This window comes from Heterodontus francisci, chromosome 8, assembly GCF_036365525.1.
Source record: "Heterodontus francisci isolate sHetFra1 chromosome 8, sHetFra1.hap1, whole genome shotgun sequence".
Lineage (NCBI taxonomy): Eukaryota > Metazoa > Chordata > Chondrichthyes > Heterodontiformes > Heterodontidae > Heterodontus > Heterodontus francisci.
In genome coordinates this window covers 7,415,831-7,438,154 of record NC_090378.1, presented here as the reverse complement: position 1 = coordinate 7,438,154, position 22,324 = coordinate 7,415,831, and the positions used below count along the sequence as shown (strand labels likewise).

Genomic DNA, 22,324 nt, shown 5'->3' with positions numbered 1-22,324 from the left:
TGTAAAAAATGTAAAAAAGAATGTTAAAAAAAGAAAAAAATAACTAAAAATGAAAGTAAAATTGGGGGCTGTCATGCTCTGAAAGTTCTGAAAGCATGACAGCCCCCAATTTTACTTTCATTTTTAGTTATTTTTTTCTTCTTTTTTTTTTAACATTCTTTTTTACATTTTTTACAACTTTTTTTTTTGCATTTAGTTCATTTCATCTTAGTTTGTTCAGTTTGCTTATCCACTGTTTTTTTTCAGGTTTGCACTTGCTGCTGTTCAATATTCAGTGTATTAACACCTAATCTGTACTAATGCTTTGTCTTTCAACACACCATTAACATATTGTTTGCCTTTGCTCCATGACCTTTTGATCAGCTATGTGGCCTGGTCCAATCTAGAACTCCTTTGTTATCTCTTGCCCCACCCCCACCTCACTTGCTTATAACCTGTGACTTTTCTAATATTTGTCAGTTCCGATGAAGGGTCACTGACCCGAAACGTTAACTCTGCTTCTCTTTCCATAAAGATAGATAGTGGTTAAAAGCTTGGCCAGCGGAACTATGAGTAGCGCATTGCCCTGCAGAATCATTGTAATTACACTATTTCCAGGATTTGAAAAGTACACAGATACTGGTCACAACATATCGTGCAAAAATATGGTGCTATTTCTGGAATTACATGGTGGGATCAAATAACTACAAATACAGCCAGAGTACGTGGATTCAGATTCAGGCACGTGACAGCAGTTAATGTTTTAAAAAATAATTTTGTATTAAATGGGTTGAAATACAAATGAATCCCAATGAAGGTGGTATTGAGGATTTTCTGGCCTATCCTCTCCTAACTCCTCCCTGAAGGATCGATTCCTGCTGGGGAACTGATGTCATGGGCACACGACTAGTCAGCCAATTCTGCAGGATGAGGGGTTGCCACCTGTTAAGTGTTGGCTTTTAAGGGAGGGGTTATAGGCAGGACTCAGGTGCATTCTCCAGAAACAATTCAACAGCAGTAACCCCATCTAGACTACTCTGTCCTGAGCCCAGGAATCCACAGACTGACTGTTACACCGTCCCACGCCCCCGTGTTCACCCCTGCTGAACTCTTCCACCCACTGGTGTGTCGGGCTCGGACAAGCCTCACCTTTACTCTCCCCTGATGGCTCAGTTGGTAAAGATGGAAATCTCTGTCCTTTGTAGTTTCTGTAGAGTTGGCTTCCATATTTGAAGCAATTTAAAATAGGACTGAAATCAAATACAATCTACTGCTTTATAATTGGAAACTATATTGGCATTCAAACAAATGCAGATAGCTGAACAAATTCATATATTGTTATTATACTCAGATCACTGTCTGATACATTCAAATATGAGAAAACATTTTTCATAGTAGACAGAATAAAACAGTAACATAAGCAAAATAAAGTTTTAATTAAAAATAGCACGAACATTTCTAATCCTAAAGCGAAAATTTCACAAAATGTACTGTATACTTTTCAACGCACATATAGGTTGATATGTTAGTATAGTACTGAGAAAATGCTCCATTGTTTGACAATCCCATCGTCAGATGAGACATTAAACCACAGGCCTGCCTGTTTCAGACAGACAATGGCACTGTTCGTACAGCAGCAGGGAGCTCAGTGTTTGTTGGACAACATCCCGCTCTTAACTGCGATCAAGGACAAATGAACTGGTTATTAATCTCCTAGTTATTCACCTCCCTGATGTTTGAAGTCTTCCTGTGCACTAAATGGCTAATAGGTTTAGCTATATAACAGCCAGCAACGTACTTCCAAAATAATTAGTTCTGTACAAAGTGCCTTGGAGGTGTTTGGAGACCGTGATAAAGGTGCTTAATAATTGCAATCCTTAACTTTTTTCTATTTAACTCTATAGTAACAAAAAGGACCCCACTCAGATCCTTCCAGCCCCACCCAAAAGGAATCTGAATGAATAAAAGATTTGAGAACATAATTCCTTCTCAGGTTGGTTTACCACATTTTAATACATCTATAAATCAGAAGAACATACATCACTTTAATCAGCCCAACACCAACTTACCTATTATCACAGCTATCAGCTGGCACTAAACAAACTGCCAAGATTTATCTTTGAAGCTACACATCTAATTTTTTTTAAAAATCGATTTCAATCTTATTTATTTGGAGATTTAAAAAACACAAGCGAGAGAACGTGACTAAATTGGTCATGTCAATTTACTGTACGTGCATTGAGTTATTGTAGCATTGTAGAATGGTTACAGCACAGAAGGAGACTCATTGGCTCACTAAACTTGTGCCATTTGTTGGCAAGAACAACTTAACTAGAATCTGGCAATTTGAAATGAGAAAATAACCTACCGTTCATTAAAACAAAAAAAAAGGCGGAATTATACAGCAAATTAGTCACCACTGGTAAAGAGAGAGTAACAATGGTTGTTGCTGTTTTAAGGATAGGCCCTTTCACCACATCCCAGAAAGGGACTTGCAGTGTCAATAATCTATTTTTCTCTTTAAAAATGCTGACCGACTCTGCTGTGTATCTCCAGCTCCTTCTGATTTTATTTTAGCTTTTTATAAGCATTTGGAATTTTATTTTACATCTTTAGGTCTGGCTGCAATGAAAAGTGAATTAAAACAATGTAAACATATTGTGGAACCATGCTTGCTATTTACATCTCTTTAAAAAAAAAAGTCACTTACAAAAGTTAAAGAATTCCTTTAAAAACAATATTCTTCCCGAACAAAAATGTCACCACTTGTCCTCACCTGCCAGCTCCATGCTTCTTACCAGTGTTTCAACTGCAGCAGTGGATTGAATGGAATGTTTAGTTTAGAGATACAGCACTGAAACAGGCCCTTCGGCCCACCAACTCTGTGCCGACCATCAACCACCCATTTTATACTAATCCTACACTAATTCCACATTACTACCACATCCCCATCTGTCTCTATATTTCCCTACCACCTACCTACACTAGGGGCAATTTATAATGGCCAATTAACCTATCAACCAGCAAGTCTTTGGCATGTGGGAGGAAACCGGAGCACCCGGAGGAAACCCACGCAGACACAGGGAGAACTTGCAAACTCCACACAGGCAGTCCCCAGAATTGAACCCGGGTCGCTGGAGCTGTGAGGCTGCGGTGCTAACCACTGCGCTACTGTGCCGCCCACAATAGTCTTGCTATATATTACTTTAGATGAAGTAACAGTGGGTGACCATTTTGGAGATAGTGATCATAATAGTTTTAGCATAATCATGGAAAAAGACAAAGATAAGACAGGAGTTAAGGTTCTAAATTGGGGGAAGGCAAATTTTACGAAACTGAGAGGTGATCTGGCGAAAGTGGACTGGATACAACTACTTGAAGGAAAATCAGTGGCAAACCAGTGGGAGGCATTCAAGAGCGAGATTCTACAGGCACAGTGTAGGCATGTCCCCACAAAGATAAAGGGTGGTACTGTCAAATCTAGAGTGCCCTGGTTATCTAGAGGGTTACAGGGTAAGTTAAAGCAGAAAAAGAAAGCTTATGATGATCACAAAAAACTTAATACTTTAGAAAGCCTAGAGGAGTATAGAAAGTGTAGGGGTGAAGTTAAAAAGGAAATTAGAAAAGCAAAGAGAGGACATGAAAAATTATTGGCAGGAAATATCAAGGAAAACCCAAATATATTTTATCGGTACATTAAGAGCAAGAAGATGACTGAGGAAAGGGTAGGGCCTATCCGAGATGTACAAGGGAACTTATGCATTGATGCAGAAGATGTGGCCAGGGTTCTTAATGAGTTTTTTGCCTCCGTCTTCACAAAGGAGAGGGTTGATGCAGACATTGTCGTTAAAGAGGAGTGTGAAATATTAGATACGATAAGCCTAATGAGAGAGGAAATACTAGAGGGTCTGATATCCTTGAAGGTGGATCAATCGCCAGGGCCGGATGGATTGCATCGCAGGTTGTAAAAGGAAGCCAGGGAGGAAATAGCAGATGTGCTGAGGATCATCTTCAAATCTTCACTGGATACAGAAGAGGTAACAGAAGATTGGAGGTCTGCGAACATTGTACCATTGTTTAAAAAGGGTGCGAGGGATAGACCAAATAATTATAGGCCGGTCAGTCTGACCTCAGTGGTGGGTAAATTATTAGTATCAATTCTGAGGGACAGGATAAACTGCCACTTCGAAAGGCACGGATTAATCAGAGATAGTCAGCATGGATTTGTTAAGGGAAGGTCATGTCTTACTAACTTAATTGAATTCTTTGAGGAAGTGATAAGGAGGATTGATGAGGGTAGTGCAGTGGATGTTGTCAACATGGATTTTAGTAATGCATTTGAAAAGGTCCCGCATGGCAGACTGGTCAGTAAAATGAAAGCCCATGGGATACAGGGGAATGTGACAGGTTGGATAGAGAATTGGCTCATTGACAGAAAACAAAGGGTCGTAGTCAGCGGATGTTTTTGTGAATGGAAAACTGTTTCCAGTGGCGTTCCACAGGGCTCAGTGTTGGGTCCCTTGCTGTTTGTGGTATATATTAATGATTTGGACTTAAATGTGGGAGGCATGATTGGGAAATTTGCTGATTACACAAAAATTGGCCGTGTAGTTGATAGTGAAGAGGATAGCTGTAGACTCCAGAATGATATCAATGGTTTGGCTGAATGTGCAGAAAAGTGGCAAATGGAATTCAATCCAGAGAAGTTTGAGGTAAAGCTCTTGGGGAGGGCAAATAAAGCGAGGGAATACACGATTAACGGGAGGATATTGAGAGGGGTAGAAGAAGTGAGAGACCTTGGAGTGCATGTCCACAGGTCCCCTGGACAGGTAGATTGAGTGGTGAAGAAGGCATATGGAATGCTTTCCTTTATTGGCCGAGATATAGAATACAAAAGCAGGGATGTAATGCTGGAACTGTATAAAATGCTGGTTAGGCCACAGTTGGAGTATTGTGTACAGTTCTGGTCACCACATTACAGGAAGAACATAGTTGTTCTGGAGAGAGTACGGAGGAGATTTACAAGAATGTTGCCAGGGCTTGAAAATTGCAGCTATGAGGAAAGATTGGATAGGCTTGGGTTGTTTTCCTTAGAAGAGGAGGCTGAGGGGTGACTTAATTGAGGTGTACAAAATTATGAGGGGCCCAGATAGAGTAGACAGGAAGGACCTGTTTCACCTAGCGGAGAGGTCAATTACCAGGGGGCACAGATTTAAGGTGATTGATAGAAGGATTAGAGGGGACATGAGGAAAAACTTTTTCACCCAGAGGATGGTGGGTGTCTGGAATTCACTGCCAGGAACAGTGATGGAGGCAGAAACCCTCAATTCTTTTAAAAGGTACCTGGACCTGCACCTGAAGTGCTGTAACCGGCAAGGCTACAGACCAGATGCTGGAAGGTGGGATTAGACTGGGCGGCTCGTTTTTATGGCTGGCATGGATATGACGGGCTGAACAGCCTCCTTCTGTGATGTAATTTTTCTATGGTTCTATATTGTTATATCTTGCGTGAAGAGCTGGGAACTGATTCTTATGTCTTCTGCTTAGAAGACATAAGAATTAGTTCTGAGCTAATTAGCTGCTCGTTCTTAACGAATGATATAACTATATATATATATATAAACCCACAGTTGAAACTAAACAAGCCTTGCAGTATAAAATGAGCTTAAAGCATTAAATATCTTCCGGCAGTTTTAAGTAAACCAATAGGATTGTTTTGTGACTTCCTTTATTTCTCGTTGCTGACAGAGCACCCAAGAAGATATCTTCTTCTGCTTTGCTATGTTTTCATAGAATGATACAACACAGAAGGAGGCCATTCAGCCCATCATGCCTGTGATGGTTTGCTGAAATAGCCATATAATTAATTCCATTATACTTCCCTTTCTCCATATCACTGCAAATTTTCCCCCTTCAAGTATTCATCCCGTTCCCTTTCTCAGGGCACAGTACTTGGCATCGAGGGGTTATACCATTGGCTATTATTGTCACAATCATGGACTTCTAAATAATGTAGTTGTTTTCCAGTCATAATAAGATAGCAAGAATAATTATTACATAAACCCAGATACATTGCTGGAATCCACTTACTCGTATATAAAATAGTTCACAACAAAAATCCCCACACAAGCTCCCACAAACAGCAATCAACTGCTGCATTTCTGACATGACAACAGAGACTAGACTTCAAAAGTACATCATTGGCTCCAAAGCACTTTGAGACATCCTGAGGTTGTGAAAAACGCGATATAAATCCAAAGCATTTCTTTTTATTCCCCCTTCACTCGTTAGTGAAATTTCTGCTGAGGGTCTATGTTAGACGATGCACAAATGGAACAGTTAGTCTGCTGCTTCTCTTCCAGAAGGACAATTACAGCGAAGAAGGGGAGGAGAGAAGCTGCATTGGGCATGTTTTGGTAGGAAGCAAGAAAAAAATGTACATACCTCATATGCAGACAATGGCTGTGTCGGAGATTCTCCAGACACGGGGGATTTTATATACACAGATTACTGTTTACCATAAAGCCAGAATAAATGGTTCATTTTTATTCTCACAAACCGCCTTAAACTCAAACAGGTTTAGACAAGTTGTCCTGCAACACGCTGCAGGTCATTGTATAAAGTTTTTCCACGTCGGTAGGTCAAGCCTGAGCAATTTATAATTAGTTTGTTAAAATGACAGATGCACAATTCGGATCGAGGATCTGAAATAATACCAACCAAAACATGCTGGAACAAGAACAGTGCATTAATGCCACATTCTGTTATTAATGCTCAAACCAGTCAATGAGTTCAGAGGGCAAAGAGATACGCCATGGGTTGGGAATCTCCAGAACTTGCTGGTGGATTTACGCTGCTCTTCCATTTGCCCTTAGTCTTCTTGCCATTTTCAAGAACTTCCTGGATTTTCACATTGATTGGTAATTACAGGCACAAATACCTTTTAACAAGATGATAACTTAATGACTGCCAATCAACCTCTGTGGCCCAGAAATTAAACAATTTTAACCCTGCATTTCATTCCTTCAGGTGGTAAATAGTTCTTGGAGATTTTTAATAAAATGTCAAACTTTAAATTTCGACATTATTTTCCTTGCTTATCCTTCGTCTTTGTTTATCTTGTAATACAATCTTTCTTTCCCTGTCTTTACTTCTCTTCTCAGTACCTGATTCTCCAGAAGAAGAAGGAACAAGAGGAGAGTTTGTTTTAGGTACAGTGAGTTGTTGTGATCTGGAACGCGCTGCCTGAAAGGGCGATGGAAGCAGATTCAATAGTAACTTTCAAAAGGGGAAAAAAACTATAGGGCTTTGGGGAAAGAGCAGGGGAGTGGGACTAATTGGATAGCTCTTTCAAAGAGCCAGCACAGGCACAATGGGCCAAACGACCTCCTTCTGTGCTGTATCATTCACTAATACACAGTCCTTCCAATGTTTCTTTCTCTTATGTGATACATTGCTTGTCACTAAGGTCCCAGATGCCCCGTTGCCCTCACTCCTCGCTGCACCATTATCAGCTCGCACTTGCAGTGCAAATACATTTTTCAGCTGAAATTTCACGAACAGGGTACACTGCAAGATGCCCCACTCCAGCAAAATCCACGCTTCATTATTTTAGAGACGGCAGGATTAGTTTCCATCATACCACAGGCCTGGCGTTGGTGTGGGTGGACATGGCTGGCACTTTGCCCCACTTTTCAACCTCTGTCCATACTCACCCTTGATCATAACGGCTGGTACAACCTCTCGGGCTTCCTACACCTCACTAACCCAAAGCGTGTGGACAGACTCTGCTGAATTGGAGCATCTGTGCACTAGTTAGCACAAACGGCAGTAATGCAGCTGCACCATTATCGTGGCACCCCAGCTACAGTTCACAGCCCTGTTCCTGCTCCGGCTTTTAAAGTAACTCAAACAGTCCAAAGACTTGTCATCAAAATGTAAAGACCCAACTGGTCCAACAATTTTCCTTCTCTCCCCCTTACATTAAGTTATTGGCATGCGGTACTCTCCTTTACACACAAACTGCGCCAATCCCCTCTCCCTTCACCGCTGTTGTCTGCTCACAGTGCAGCTGAAAAGCTTATGAAGATAGAAATAGCACTGCTTGGTGTGGCAGAGATGGGTTTTACTTGTGGAGAAATGATACGCAGAAATTTAAGGCAACTGTACATTCGAAAAGGAATTAGTTTTGTAGATATAACAAGGACATATTAGTACCATAAAAGTCAGAGCATGCATAATTATCTACACCATTATCTATACGTCTTCAACGTAGTGAGTTTTTGGGTAGGTATTATAATCGGTCATGGAGACCGCGACCTTAAAGGTAAAAATTCAGTGTCAGTGGAATTACTACAGCCTCCCTCAGCTTCAGCTTGGAGTTCAGGAGGGAGAGAGGGAGCTCCAGGTTCCCCCGGCTTGGGTAGACTTAATGTCGTCGGCATGGTTTCCACATTGCTCATTATGGTCGCCTTCTCCAGCAAGGACGCAGATTGTAAATCTAATGGCGAGAGAGTCGGCGAGGCTGATGGCACAGGACTAAATTCTCCTTCAGGATGAAACAGAATATTTGCTTCTGTCCTCTGAGTGTTAGATTCAATGGAGCAAAATCTGGACAGGTTGTTTGTTAAAGACAAATCTCTCGACATCTCACAACTGCTCGAAAAGGCTCCTGCTTTAAGGGGAAGAAAAGAAATGGAGAGAGAGATACACAACACTAAATGAATATTGATTTGATGTGGTTTACAATTATATTGTTTAACTGGAAACGGAAATATATTAGAGAAATACAATTCCTTGCCAAAGTAACAGAGCCATAAGGACATGCAGGCTGAATACATTGAGGTGCGAGGGCGAAGGGGAACTCATTAACTCCAGTCAGTTTGGAAAGGACAGCATTGGAATAGGCAAGTCTGGTGATAGCAAAGGCATAGATGAGGGTTTCAGCAGCAGATAAGCTGGTGCAGGGGTGGGGACAGGAGATGTTATGGAGGTGGAATTAAGTGGCCCTTGTGATGGAGAGTTTATGGGGTTTGAAGCTTGGCTGTGGATCCAAGGCTGTGGGCAGACTGTTCAATCTGAGGCATTGGCCACAGAGGGTGATGGAGTGGGTGGCTGGAGAACAGAGTTTGTGATGGAGACCAAAGACAACGGCTTCAGTCTTCTCAATGTTGAAATGGGGCAGAATGCGGCAGAATTGGACGCGCAATCTGACAATACGGGGTAGCGGAGGCTGAGAGAGAGGTGGTGGGGTACAGCTGGGTGTCGCCAATGTACATGTGGATCCTGATGTTGTTGGGCGAATTCACCAAGGGGCAGCATGTAGATGAGAAATAGGAGGGGGCCAAGGATAGATCCTTCGGAAAAGATTTAACGGTATATGAACAGGAAGCGAAGCCATTGCAAGTGATTCTCTGGCTATGATTAGAAAGATAAGAATGGAACCAGGTGAGTGCAGTCCCACCCAACTAGGCGACAGTGGAGAGGTGTTGGAGGAGGATGGTGTGGTCGACCGTGTCAAAGGCTGCAGACAGGTCGAGAAGGACGAGGATGGAAAGTTTACCACAGTCACAGTCACCTGGGATATCATGTGCCTTTGATAAGAGCTGTTTTCACACTTTGGTTGGGTTGGAAACCAGATTGAAGAAAGTTTCAAACAGAGTTGAGGGAAAATGTCCACAGATTTGGGAGGTGACAACACATTCAAGGGCTCTGCAGAGGAAAGGAAGTTTGGAGATGGAGCGGTACCTTGCAAGGACAGAGGGGTCAAGGCTGAGGGGCAGTACCTTAATCTTAGTGACAACAAAGTCCATGAACTCCTCTCACTTGCTGCTGGAGGTGAGGATGGAGAGGGAGGGGGGAGGAGTTTAAAAAGAGACCAGTAATAGTGAAAAGTAGGGTTAGCTTTGCATTCTAGGATCAGCCTGGAGTAGTGAGCAGTTTTGGCAGAGTACAGCAAGGCCCAATAATGCTTCATGTGGCTCAGCCAGATACAGCAATGATTTGGTTAAACCTGCTGTGCCATAAAGATTCAGGTCTGCTTCTCCTGGACTTGAGTGAGTGTAGATAGGAGCCACATGAAGAGAAATGATCATGGCGGGTGACAGAATAAAGGGTCTAACTGGGAACAACTGCAATGAAGGTGGAGGAGTGGGTACGACTGAACAGACCAATAGCTGCAAAGACATCAGGGTGAACAGTGGGTCAAAGACAGATAGTTGAGAGTTTGGACGTATGGTTTGAAGTGATGGGGAGGGGTGGGAATAAGATGTTGGAAAGAGAAGAGTTTTTTCTCGCAAGGGTGGATGAGAAAGGAGGAAGTGAGTGGTGAAGTGGACAAGGTGGTAACCACAGATGACCTTGACTGTGATTGGGACAATAGGCAGAGAGATGGCAAGGTGCAGGCAGTGGCCATGAATATGGATACTTGGGTAGGAGCGTTTATATGGAGTAAGAGGTTAAGGGAGGACAATGAACTCAAACAGCAAGGTGTGCTGAGATAGAGGTTGAAATCGCTGAAGATGAGGGGAAAAAAGAGTGAGGACCTCTGAGAAACAAGGGAGTGGCATTTGGCTGGTTGGCAGATACTGAGGATTTCAAAAAGCAGAGATGAGAGGGATGGTGCAAGATGAAATTTGGTGATGAGGATTGTGCTGCCACCATGGCTGTTTTAATGGGCCAGGCAGAAGATGTAGACAGGCCGGGAGGCTTTGACAGGACAAAGGTGTCATCGCCCGCAAACTAAGCTTCCACCAAGGCCGTGACGTCAATGCAACCATCAACAATAAGCTCATTGATGACAACGGCCTTGCTTGTGGGTTAACAGACAATCTAGAGAGAGATGCAAAGAGGGGAAATGATTGCTGACCTGCTGGCCGAGTCCTCAAACTCAGTGATCAGAGGTTATGAGTGGGACAGGAAGGCGGGGAGCAATATTAGTCCCCAGCGGGCATACTGGGTGGGAAGGATGGGCCAGTTAGGGTTGCTGATCATGGGAGTACCTTGATGTATTTATCAAATCATGTTCAGGAATAAAATTCAACATTAGTTGGCAAGAGTAGAAAGCAAGTCAGTTGGTTTAAAAAAATAAAGAGTCAGTAATCAGTTAAACCTCCATTATCTATCTATTTGTAATACTGCTATGCCCCTGTCGCACCGAAATCAGTGGGTTACGCTGTAATGGTCCAGAGATGGTGCTCGAATACCTCAGGCAGCGAAAAAGCAGAGGCGCCAAGTTTCCACTAATTACATTGGCAGAATTGGCTGAACTAGTGCAAAATATAGGGGAACTTTAAACCCAAGTGAGTTATTCGCAAAGCACTTGTGTTTTCCACCGTCTTTTCTGCTGGTTCAAGACTCAATTCCTTCCAATCAGGCCCCACCCACACAATTAGGCACAGTGCCAGATCAGCATTCCAAACCTCTGCCAATTGTGCTGGTTGGGGAAGATTCTTCAAATTGTGCTCATTTTCTGAGACACACAGGCACAAGTCAGCACATTTTTAAATGTTTCCCATATCAAAATAATCTTTCATTTACTAAGAAACTGACTCATTTATATCAATGAAACTATTAAATGGCTCACAAGTTTTCTGAAGGTATCAGGCATATTAAATCAGATTACTCAGGCGGGGAGCTTACCACTTCAATAAAAATGGTTATTTTTTTGGTGATAAAGCCATTTTCGGTGTATCAATCAAACTGCGCCAGGTTAACACTATTAAAGGAATACCTTTTAAAGGAATGAAAAAAATAAATAAACAATTGCGTTTTATTCCGTTGCACTGGTTCATAGAAGGATTTACGTGCGATTATGCAGATGAATTTTGGCGGAAACTTGAAGCCTAACCTCACCAGTGCAATTTCAGGTGCAACTTCCCAATGGCGACCAAAGCAGAGACTCCAACCCAGAATTTCCCACCAACTGTGAGCACAGCCATGGGAGAATAAATCATCAATTTTAGACTTGCTTTAAGGGTACGATCGTACCCAGTGCACAGTCACAGGGATGAAAACAAGAATACAAAAAGAATCTGCAGTGTAATTCGTCAAAGGCACTAACTGAAACAACATGCTGGAAGCAGATGGAGTGCACAAGGCTTTCTCCTGTTCAAAAGATGAAGGATAATGGAGGTTTCACTCTATTCCCAAAGAAAAAAAATATTCTCACAGGCTTTGATGAGGAGAGAGAGAAGAAAAACAAACTTTTACCTTTTTGGATCAGTTTTTCATTTTTAATCTTCTGCACCTCATCGGTTATTCTCTGAACCAGAAAGTTCTGCGTTCCTTCACGCCTGATGGAATTGATTAGCGTATCCAGGCCTTTTGGGTTTTCTGTTAGATGATCTAATAACTTTCCCGCCTTTCGCCTGCTCGATATCTGGTAAGAAATCTCTTCCGTATCTTCCTTCGACAGGATCCTTTTTGCTCGCAAGTAATCAAAGTGTCTTTCTGCAATAACCTTATCACATAAATACGGCCTCAGTTTCTCTAAAGCCTGCAAACAAAAGGTAAAGATATTAACAAATACATGCAGCAAGCTCTTATGTCAAACACTGATCCACACCTTCAGTCATTTAGCAAAGTATTTGTCTTTTAAATGGAGCCATTCAGAGGAGCAGCTTTTGGAAAAATCTTGGCAAACTGCAACAAGATGGAAACTGCCACTATCATTTTTCTTTCTTTTTGAGCAAAGCTAGATTCCTCAAAAATTAGTCTCTCTCTCCCTTTTCCCTAATTTCATGACCAGGGTATGCTTAGTGACAACTCTCTCTGCTTCTGATTTGCATCAGGAAAGTGACTGGATTCATTAGCGACTCCCCACAGTATCTAAACGCTCACTGTCAGAATTACGACTCATAAGTCTCCAACTTTCAACTCATTTCATCACTGAATGTCAATGCTACAGAACTTCTTATTGGCTTCAGTCTTCTCTTCCTCCTACAATCTTCAGGTTTTCAAATATTTGACAGCTTTCTGAAGTCCCTGACCTCTTTTACACTCACACTGTCACAATTCAGGATTTCTTCACCACTGACACATAGAAAAGGATAGACTATTTTGTAACTGGGGGGAGATCAGAAACTGCGAGTGAGCAAAGGGATTCTGGGGTTCAAATACAGAAATCACGACACAAAATAAGGGGCTGGAAAGTACATCACAGTTGTACGGAGCTCTGGTTCGACCCCATCTCGGGCACTCTGCTCAGATCTGGCACCACACCTCAGGAAGGATGGATTGGCCTTCGGAGGGACAAAATTCATCAGAATTATTCCGGAGCAATGAAAGTTAAATTATGAGGGCAGGTTGTATGGACTAGGCTTGTCGACCCACGAATGTAGAAGATTAAGGGGTAATCTAACAGAAGTGTTTAAAATAATTAAAAAATGATGAGTAGATGGGGAGAAACCACTTCCTCTGGTTGAAGGGGTTGGAGAACAAGGAGATACAGGGCTGGATTTTGTTCTCCCCCAGGCGTGGGTTCCATGGCGGTGTGTGGGGGGGGGGGGGAAGGGGGCCTAAAGATGGCTCTGGATGAGGCCCGGCACGGACCTCAACGTCCGGGAGGGCCTGGCCCAATCCTCACGGTGGCAGCGAGGCTCCATAGCAACGCACCCCACCCCCCTGCCGCTAGGTGACGGGACCACAATTACAATATTCAAATTAGTAAATTTACACTGAGTTACCTGCGATCCTCAGGGCCCCCCTGTGATCTTCGATGCAGTGGCCAGCACTCCCGCGCCTTCAGATTCCCGTCTGGGGAAACGAGGCGCCACACTGGAGGGTGGAGGAAAGTTTATCAGTGCAGGGTTTGGGGGGAGCGGGGTCAAATACACTTAATGGGTGTAGGGGATGGTGGGAAGGGTTGAACCTTAAACTTTGTGCAGTTTGTGGGGGGGGGGGGGGGGGGGGGGTGGAGGGTTGAGCGCCCTGGCTATTTAAATGAGCCGCTGCGCTCTAGATTGAAGTAGCCCTTTGGTGTGCAGCCCCATCTTTTGAGCTTGCCGCTGAGATTGGCGGGTGGTTCTTAAAACCCACCCCACAATCTTAAAATTAGATCTGGGATATTTAGGGGTGTCATCGGGAAGCGCTTCCTCACACCAAGGGTAGTAGAAATCTGGAACTCTGCCCCCCTAAAAAGCTGTTGAGGCTGGGGGGTCAATTGAAAATGTCAAAACTAAGACTGATAGATTTTTATTGGGTTTAGAGGGTTACAGAACCAAGGTGGGCAAATGGAACTAAGATACAGAGCAACCATAATCGAACTGAATTGTGGAACAGTGGAGCAGACTTGAGGGGCTGAATGGCCTCCTCCTCTTCCTAACTGGAAGTGTTAGTTTTTTAAATTCACAGCATTAAAAGGGTTAATTGTCTTCAAGTCTTGCATTTCTACAGCACCATTCATGACCACATGGTGTCCCAAAGTGCTTTAGAGCCAATGCAGTACTTTTTGAAGTGTAGTCACTGTTGTAATGCAGGAAATGGTTAACATTTAGATAAAGAAATTAACATTTTTAGAAGAGATCTTGTATAAAATAATTTATTTTTTTAAAATATAAACTTACCTTAGGGAAGTTTACCAAAAACAGAATGATGTGGGAGTGGGAGAAACAGTTCAGAGGTTTTGCCCACAAAGTACGTGGCCAGAGTTTGCATTTATAAATGTGACAGTTAACAGAGCAGTTTTCCATATAAAGTGACGCAAGAATTTATCATGAAAATAAGTAGCACAAAAATATGACACAAAAAGAAAGCCGATAACAGGAAATATGTCAACTTGTAATGTGGCTCTCTCCCCTTCTCTCCTCCTCTAAAAAGCTCCTTAAAACCTACTCATTGACCAAGCTTTTAATCACCTGCCCTAATATCTCATCTGGCTTAGCATCAAATTTTGTTTGATAATTCTCCTTGGGACATTCTACTATGTTAAAAGTGCTATATAAATGCAAGGTGTTGTTGATCTATGAATTTAAAATTTCACCCTATGAATTGCAAGTGTACCACATTATTTTGCATAGTTTACAGTGAAGTGGGAACAAATTTTTTTATACTATTGCTCATTTCAATGGATGTGGGCGTCACTGGCCAGGCCAGCATTTATTGCCCATCCCTAATTGCCCTTGAGAAGGTGGTGGTGAGCTGCCTTCTTGAACCGCTGCAGTCCATGTGAGGTAGGCACACCCACAGTGCTGTTAGGAAGGGAACTGGGTTAACTTCAATAAGATTGACATTGCCAAATATGTAATGCAAGGATGAACTTTAAACTAAATGTCAGATAAGGGAGCTTGATTACATTAGACTGGGGAAAGAACGACTAATTGAGTTAGCAGAGACCGGTCAGGATCTGATTTAGATAGACTGGGGAATGTGTTAGAACGAGGTCTGGAACATTTTCAGTCAAGATCAGATATTGTTTGTTTCAAATGAAGTCAATGCAGTGTGACACGACCTCAATATATAAAAGCGGTGTCATGCTCAGCCCCCATCTGCCAAGAATGAGGCACATTAATTTTGTCATGAACATTGATTTGAAATTGTTACTGGAGTGAAGAAAGGACTTGTTAAACAGATCAGCCTTGGCTGGAAAAGACATTTGCCTATTAACAGACAGTGTTTGGAAGGACAAAGCAGCCATTCCCTGACACATTCAACTCACAATGGACTTTTCATCACCAGACGTTGAAGGTGGGGGAGCTCGCATTCCGGGTTGACTGCTAAGATGGCCAAATACACAAAGGGACATGGTCAAACCAGCTAGTCACATGACTAACCTGCTGGGCAACCTGAGTTTTTTGAATTTGTATAAACAGTTTGGGCAGAGTCTGTTTGCTTCTGGACTGAGAAGATCTCTCCTGTCTGCTCCCATCCCTTTCTCACAAACCTCTGAATCCACTGAAGACACATGAATCCCAAGAGAGAAAAGGTTTAAGAAGAATACTGGGCCCCAACAAAAAGCAAGATTTACCTACAATCAAGGACTCTACAGTGAGCTTAAAGAACCGTAACAAAAACTCTTCAGATATTGCCTCAAACCTTTCACTTTATTCTTCTTCTGCTCTTTTCTGTCTCTATTTGCATGTATCGCATTTGCATGCTAGCGTGGGTGCGTCATGTATCCGTAGGTGTCAACTGCATTAGAGTTTAAGTTCAAGTTTAATAAATTTCAACTTTTCTTGTTTAAACCTAAGAAAGCCTGTTTGTGCTCATTTCTTTGCCTTACAATTGGTGAACAAGGATTCACAAAGGGGGAGCTAAAAACACGGTATGTTTAAAATTAAACCCTGTTACGGTAAGACCAGGTGAAGGCTGAGAGAGAATCCTGGACCTCTTTCTCACCTGGTCATCACAGAAATTTGGGTGCTAGCGTCCGGAATTGACCCACAGACAAACGAGAGAAATTGGAAGTGAGAAGCCAAATTGTTCCCAATCAAAAAAGAGCAAGATTTTAATACAGGTTTTCTTGTGGTTGTGTGTGATTGAATACTAACATGTCTGTGATTAAAACCAGTAGCTCTCCAAGCCAGGGTGAAGTAACTTGGGATAAGTTAAAAGCACTGTCTATGGAGGAGTTGAGGAAAATGGCTGAGCAGTGTGGGATCACTGTACGTGGCAAGGCTAGGAAGTCTGAACTCCTAAGGCTAGTGGCCAACCATTATTCCCTTGAATCTGAAGAAGCAGAAGCAGAAGCAAGGTTAGAAGTAGACCCAGACAGGGTACTGCTAGCAAAGATACAATTGGAACAAAGGAAACTTGAATTAGAAGACAGGGAAAGAGAAAGAGAGAGACAGGAAAAAGAGGGAGCGGCAGGAGAGGGAGAAAGAAGGAGCCTTCCAGAGGGAATGTGAAGAGAAAGTGACAGGAGAGAGAAACAGAAAGAGAAGAAACAGAAAGAGAAAGAATGTTCCAGAAAGAATGCGAAGAAAGAGAGCTGAAGCGGCTTGAGTTTACTAGGGGGCAAGAGAGTAACCCCAGTGAAAGCATGGCCAATATGGAGGAGCGTAAATCAGGGCTGGGTACAAAATTGTTAAAACTAACTCAACTAATTCCAAAATTCAATGAGCAGGATGTGGAGGCGTGTTTTGTGTCCGTTGAGAAACTGGCAAGGCAGCTAAAATGGCCGGCTGAGACCTGACCTCTTTTACTACAAAGCAAGCCAACTGGAAAAGCCTATGAGGTTTATTCCTGTTGCCAGATGAGAGTTCATCAAATTATGAACTGACCAAAAATGCTATCCTCGGGCCATATGAATTAGTACCTGAAGCCTACTGCCAAAAGCATAGAACCCTCAAGAAGCAAGCTAATCAAACTTATCTGGAGTTTACAAGTAGCAAGCAGCTGGCTTTTGCCCAGTGGCTGAGGGCTCTTAAAATACAGCTCAGCTATGAGAATCTCAGAGAAGTAATTCTGTTAGAGGAATTTAAACACTCTCTCCCACTCTCCATAAAGACCCATGTCGAGGAGCAGTGGGTCCAGAGAGCCCGGCAAGCGGCCGTTCTGGCCAATGATTTAATTTATTGCTTTAATTTATAACTCGGTTTCCCAGCCGAGAACCTTTCCTAATCACCCCCACAAATCCGAGAAGGACAAAGGATTGGAAGGTGATAGGAGCCCAAGCAGTCCTGGGAGAGAAAGGAAAGCAGGAGACACAGGGAGCCCTCCTGTAGCCAAAAAGGAAGGTGCTGTGAGCAAGAATGAGACCCAGAGACCTGTGTGCTTCCATTGTAATAAAGCAGGGCATTTAAAAGCCGACAGCTGGAAACTAAAGGGAAAAGCTGTCAAGTTAATCAGGGCACACCCGCTGTGGCTTTAACTGCAGCAAGAGTGAGATCCAGGAAGCTTACGGCTGCAAGTGTGGGAAAATTTAATAGGATTCCTGAAGGTTATCAGGGTTTTATGTCTGAAGGGAAAGTAACTCCATACCGCTAGAGTGAGGCAAGCAAGCCAGTAGTAATTCTCAGAGACACAGGGGCCACTAGATCCCTTTTATTGGGAAAAGGCCTGACCTTTCCCCCAGAGAATGCAGTAAACTCCAGAATGGTGGTGAATGGTATTGGAGGGCAGTGTATGCCTGTACCTGTACACTGGGGGCACCTGGAGTGCGACCTAGTTTCAGGAGCGGTGACCGCAGGGATTGTCCCTAGTTTGCCTGTGGAAGGGGTTGACCTGCTCCTGGCAATGATCTGGCAGGAGTGAAGGTGGTAGCTTCCCCAGTAGTGAGAAAAAGACCGCAGGAGGTCAGAGAGACAGGGCAGTGGCAGGAGACGGACCCCTGCAGTTTCCCTGAATGTGTCGTGGATCAGGCCATGACCAAACCAGCTCCCCCAGTGGAGAGTGCATTGGCACTGCAGGCAGATGACCATGAGGTCTTTCTGTCCGAGACTTTCTTTGGAAAGTTAGGAGGCCCAGGGAATGAATTAAATGGATTTTCCCTAACTGAGCCTCAGCGAGCCGACCCAGTATTGAGAGAGTTAGCATAGGCTGCCCAGTCTGAAAGTGAAGCAGAGCGAGTCCCTGATTGCTACTATTTAAAGAATGAGGTATTGATGAGGAAATGGAGTTCTCCTCACAGACCTGAAGACAAGGAGTGGACAGTAGTTCACCAGTTAGTGGTGCCACAGAGGTACCGGGGAGAAATATTAAGAAGGGCCCACGAGACTATGGTGGCTGTATATGCCGGTGTACGAAAGACCAAAGCTGCATAAAACAGCAGTTTGACTGGCCAAAACTCCCAAAGGATGTGGTGGAGTACTGCATGAGTTGACACATGTGCCAGGTTGAGGGGAAACCCCAACCTACAGTGAAACCTGCACCCCTAAGTCCTGTACCAGTGTTAGGAGGACCCTCTAGCAGAGGGCTGGTGAACTGTAAGGGACCCTCGCTGAGAACAAAAGGGGACAGGCAGGCACACGGCTGGTAAAAACTTAGACAGAGAATGGTAAAAAGTGACCAAGAGGGCAGGTTAAAGGAAGTCCGGGAGGAATCCCAGATGAAAACCCCTACAGTCTGGAGAGCCAACCCCGGAAAATGTGAAAAGTTAGACCCCACATCCTCCTACGTAAATGCAGACTCTAGAAGCACCCCACCAGAGTTGCTAACAGCATTTACAGGAGCCTGAGACAAAGAAAGACCTCTAGGGGGCAGAGCAACCATGAGGGTGATGCCTCACCTAGTCGAAGTGCTACAGGGGCATGCAGTAGAGTCTGCACAAATACCTGTAGGCAGGAATGTCCTCTGGGACAAAGGGGAGATTAGCAAAGAATCCTCCCCCACAGTCAGAAAAAAAGCGAACCACCCATCCCCTGAAGTCAAAAGCCTTTGCGTGACTCAGCAAAGCACTGAGAGAGAGTTCAGGATAGATCCGCACACTACTGACTCTTTATTTTAACAAAAAATTACCTCAGCAGGAACTAACACCCGAGGCAGCCACGGAAACGGGCAAACGGAAAAGAAACTTCCCAAATTAAAAAGAACCACATGTTTACTGGGATGTCAAAAGGGGGCAACTAAAGCAGCACTGGCACCAACAGAAGTCACGCTGTAATAAGTTTTAGGATTTATGAACGAATGGGAATGAATGAGAGAAATGCATGGGTTTTTCTGTATCTTACATTTTTCTCTGGACCCTTTTAATGAAATGTGTGTTTTTCTTAAATTGCATTTCATTCTGCTGGGTGCGGAGGTGTAATGTTAGGCTCCCACTTGCCAAGAACGAAGCACATTAATTTTGTCATGAACATTGATTTGAAACTGTTACTGCAGTGAAGAAAGGACTTGTTAAACAGATCAGCTGTGGCTGGAAAAGACATTTACATATTAACAGATTGTGTTTGGAAGGATAAAGCAGCCATTCCCTGACATTCAACTCACAATGGACTTTTCGTCATCAGGCGTTGAAGGTGGGGGAGCTCACATTCCAGGTTGACTGCTAAGATGGCCGAATACACAAAGGGACATGGTCAAACCAGCTAGTCACATGACTAACCTGCTGGGCAACCGGAGTTTTTTGAATTTGTACAAACAGTTTGGGCAGAGAGTCTGTTTGCTCCTGGACTGAGAAGATCTCTCTCCTGTCTGCTCCCATCTCTTTCTCACAAGCCTCTGAATCCACTGAAGACACATGAACCCCAAGAGAGAAAAGTCTCCTACAGCGGACAAGGTTGAAGAAGAATACTGGGCTCCAACGAAACGCAAGATCTACCGACAATCAGGGACTCCTACAATGAGCTCGAAGAACCGTAACAAAAACTCATTAGATATTGCCTCCAACTTTTCACTTTATTTTTCTTCTGCTCTTTTCTGTCTCTATTTGCACCTGTGTATCGCATATGCATGCTAGCATGGGCGTGTCATGTATCCATTGGCGTTAACCGAATTACAGTTTAACTTCAGGGATCCGTGCTGGGACCTTGGCTGTTTGTAGTATATACAAATGATTTGGAGGAAAATGTAGCTGGTCTGATTAGTAAGTTTGCGGACGACACAAAGGTTGGTGGAGTTACGGACAGTGATGAGGATTGTCAGAGGATACAGCAGGATATAGATCGGTTGGAGACTTGGGCGGAGAAATGGCAGATGAAGTTCAATCCGGACAAATGTGAGGTAATGCATTTTGGAAGGTCTAATGCAGGTGGGAGGTATACAGTAAATGGCAGAACCATTAGGAGTATTGACAGGCAGAGAGATCTGGGCGTACAGGTCCACAGGTCACTGAAAGTGGCAACGCAGGTGGATAAGGTAGTCAAGAAGGCATACGGCATGCTTGCCTTCATCAGTCGGGGCATAGAGTATAAAAATAGGCAAGTCATGCTGCAGCTGTCCAGAACTTTAGTTAGGCCACACTTAGAATATTGCGTGCAAATCTGGTAGCCACACTACCAGAAGGATGTGGAGGCTTTGGAGAGGGTACAGAAGAGGTTTACCAGGATGTTGGCTGGTCTGGAGGGCATTAGCTATGAGGAGAGGTTGGATAAACTCGGATTGTTTTCACTGGAACGACGGAGGAGGAGGGGCGACATGATAGAGGTTTACAAAGTTATAAGCGGCATGGACAGAATGGATAGTCAGAAGCTTTTTCCCAGGGTGGAAGAGTCAGTTACTAGGGGACATAGGTTTAAGGTGCGAGGGGCAAAGTTTAGAGGGGATGTGCGACGCAAGTTCTTTACACAGAGGGTGGCGAGTACCTGGAACTTGTTGCCGGGGGAGGTGGTGGAAGCAGGTACCATAGAGACGTTTAAGAGGCATCTTGACAAATACATGAATAGGATGGGAATAGAGGGATACGGACCCCGGAAGTGCAGAAGGTTTTAGTTTCGGCAGGCATCAAGATCGGCACAGGCTTGGAGGGCCGAATGGCCTGTTCCTGTGTTGTACTGTTCTTTGTTCAGCTTAATAAATTTCAACTTTTCTTCTTTAAACCTAAGAAAGCCTGTTTGTGTTGGTTTCTTTGCCTTATAATTGGAAAACGGTGAACAAAGATTCACCAAGGGGGAGCTAAAAACAAGGTGTGTTTAAAACTAAACCATGTTACGTAAGACCATGTGAAGGCTGAAAGGGAGCTCTAGACCTCTTTCTCACCTGGTCGTAACAGTGGATGTAACTGTTTTTCGGGAGGGCTCGGCTTCAGAGCTTGCTCTGCAGTCATAATCTCCCTCATGCATGTTGCAGAATAAAGCTACTGTTTGACCCGACTTCTGAACTCCAGGCGGTGATTTGTGAAATACACCACAACAATTGGCGTAGTCGGCAGGATTCAACATGCAGGTGCTGTTCTGAAGACATGGACAGGTGAGTACACATGCTACCCGATTGTGTAGTCAAGGAGGGTGAGACCCAACTGGTTGGATTTGAATGGAAGACTGTATTAAAGAAGTCGGCAAAAGTAGTACAAGGTGGTTGGCCGGCCAAGCCATTGCAGGGTCTGCAACACGGTTAGGAAAATTCAGAAAGGTTAGAAGAGTTTAGAAAGTTTGAGTTGTGGGTGTAGGAGAATGTCAAAGAAGGAAGAGAAAAGTGGTAAGGGAAAATGAGGACTCGGGTGGGGGGGACCAACCCTATTTGAGTATTTACGAGGAAAATATAAGAAAGTTGAAACAAAAATGAAAGAAAATGGGTGGAGTCCCAGGTGGGATGAGAAGACACAGATTGGTGGATAGTTCAAAAGAAGGTTAAAGAAGAGAAAGGAATTATAATAGTATGTCAGATTTTCAAAAACCAATGTCGTGACAAACGTTTAGAGAACAGAAAATAGGAAGTACTGTATTAACACAGAGACAGACGTCTAAGGACAGTGACGAACTTGACTGGGAGAATTTCGGAAAAGAGGCAGCAGATAGGGACGTGGTGATGA

The 22,324-nt window shown here is 43.5% G+C and overlaps 1 protein-coding gene across 3 annotated transcripts in view; it reads right to left on the bottom strand.

Moving 5' to 3' along the window:
* Positions 1–459: 459 nt before the first annotated feature.
* The window catches only part of bcl10 (BCL10 immune signaling adaptor), a 55,666-nt gene continuing 33,801 nt past the window's right edge, over positions 460–22,324 (bottom strand). For 2 of the 3 annotated variants that reach the window (XM_068036590.1, XM_068036592.1), the window contains exons 2-3: positions 12,190–12,475; positions 460–8,653 (exon numbers count right to left, since the gene is read on the bottom strand). In XM_068036590.1, coding sequence (XP_067892691.1) covers positions 8,283–8,653; positions 12,190–12,475 — 657 coding nt within the window. In that variant the 3' untranslated portion in view covers positions 460–8,282. The remainder of the gene's footprint in view (positions 8,654–12,189; positions 12,476–22,324) is intronic. The other variant, XM_068036591.1, reaches the window with a different exon arrangement.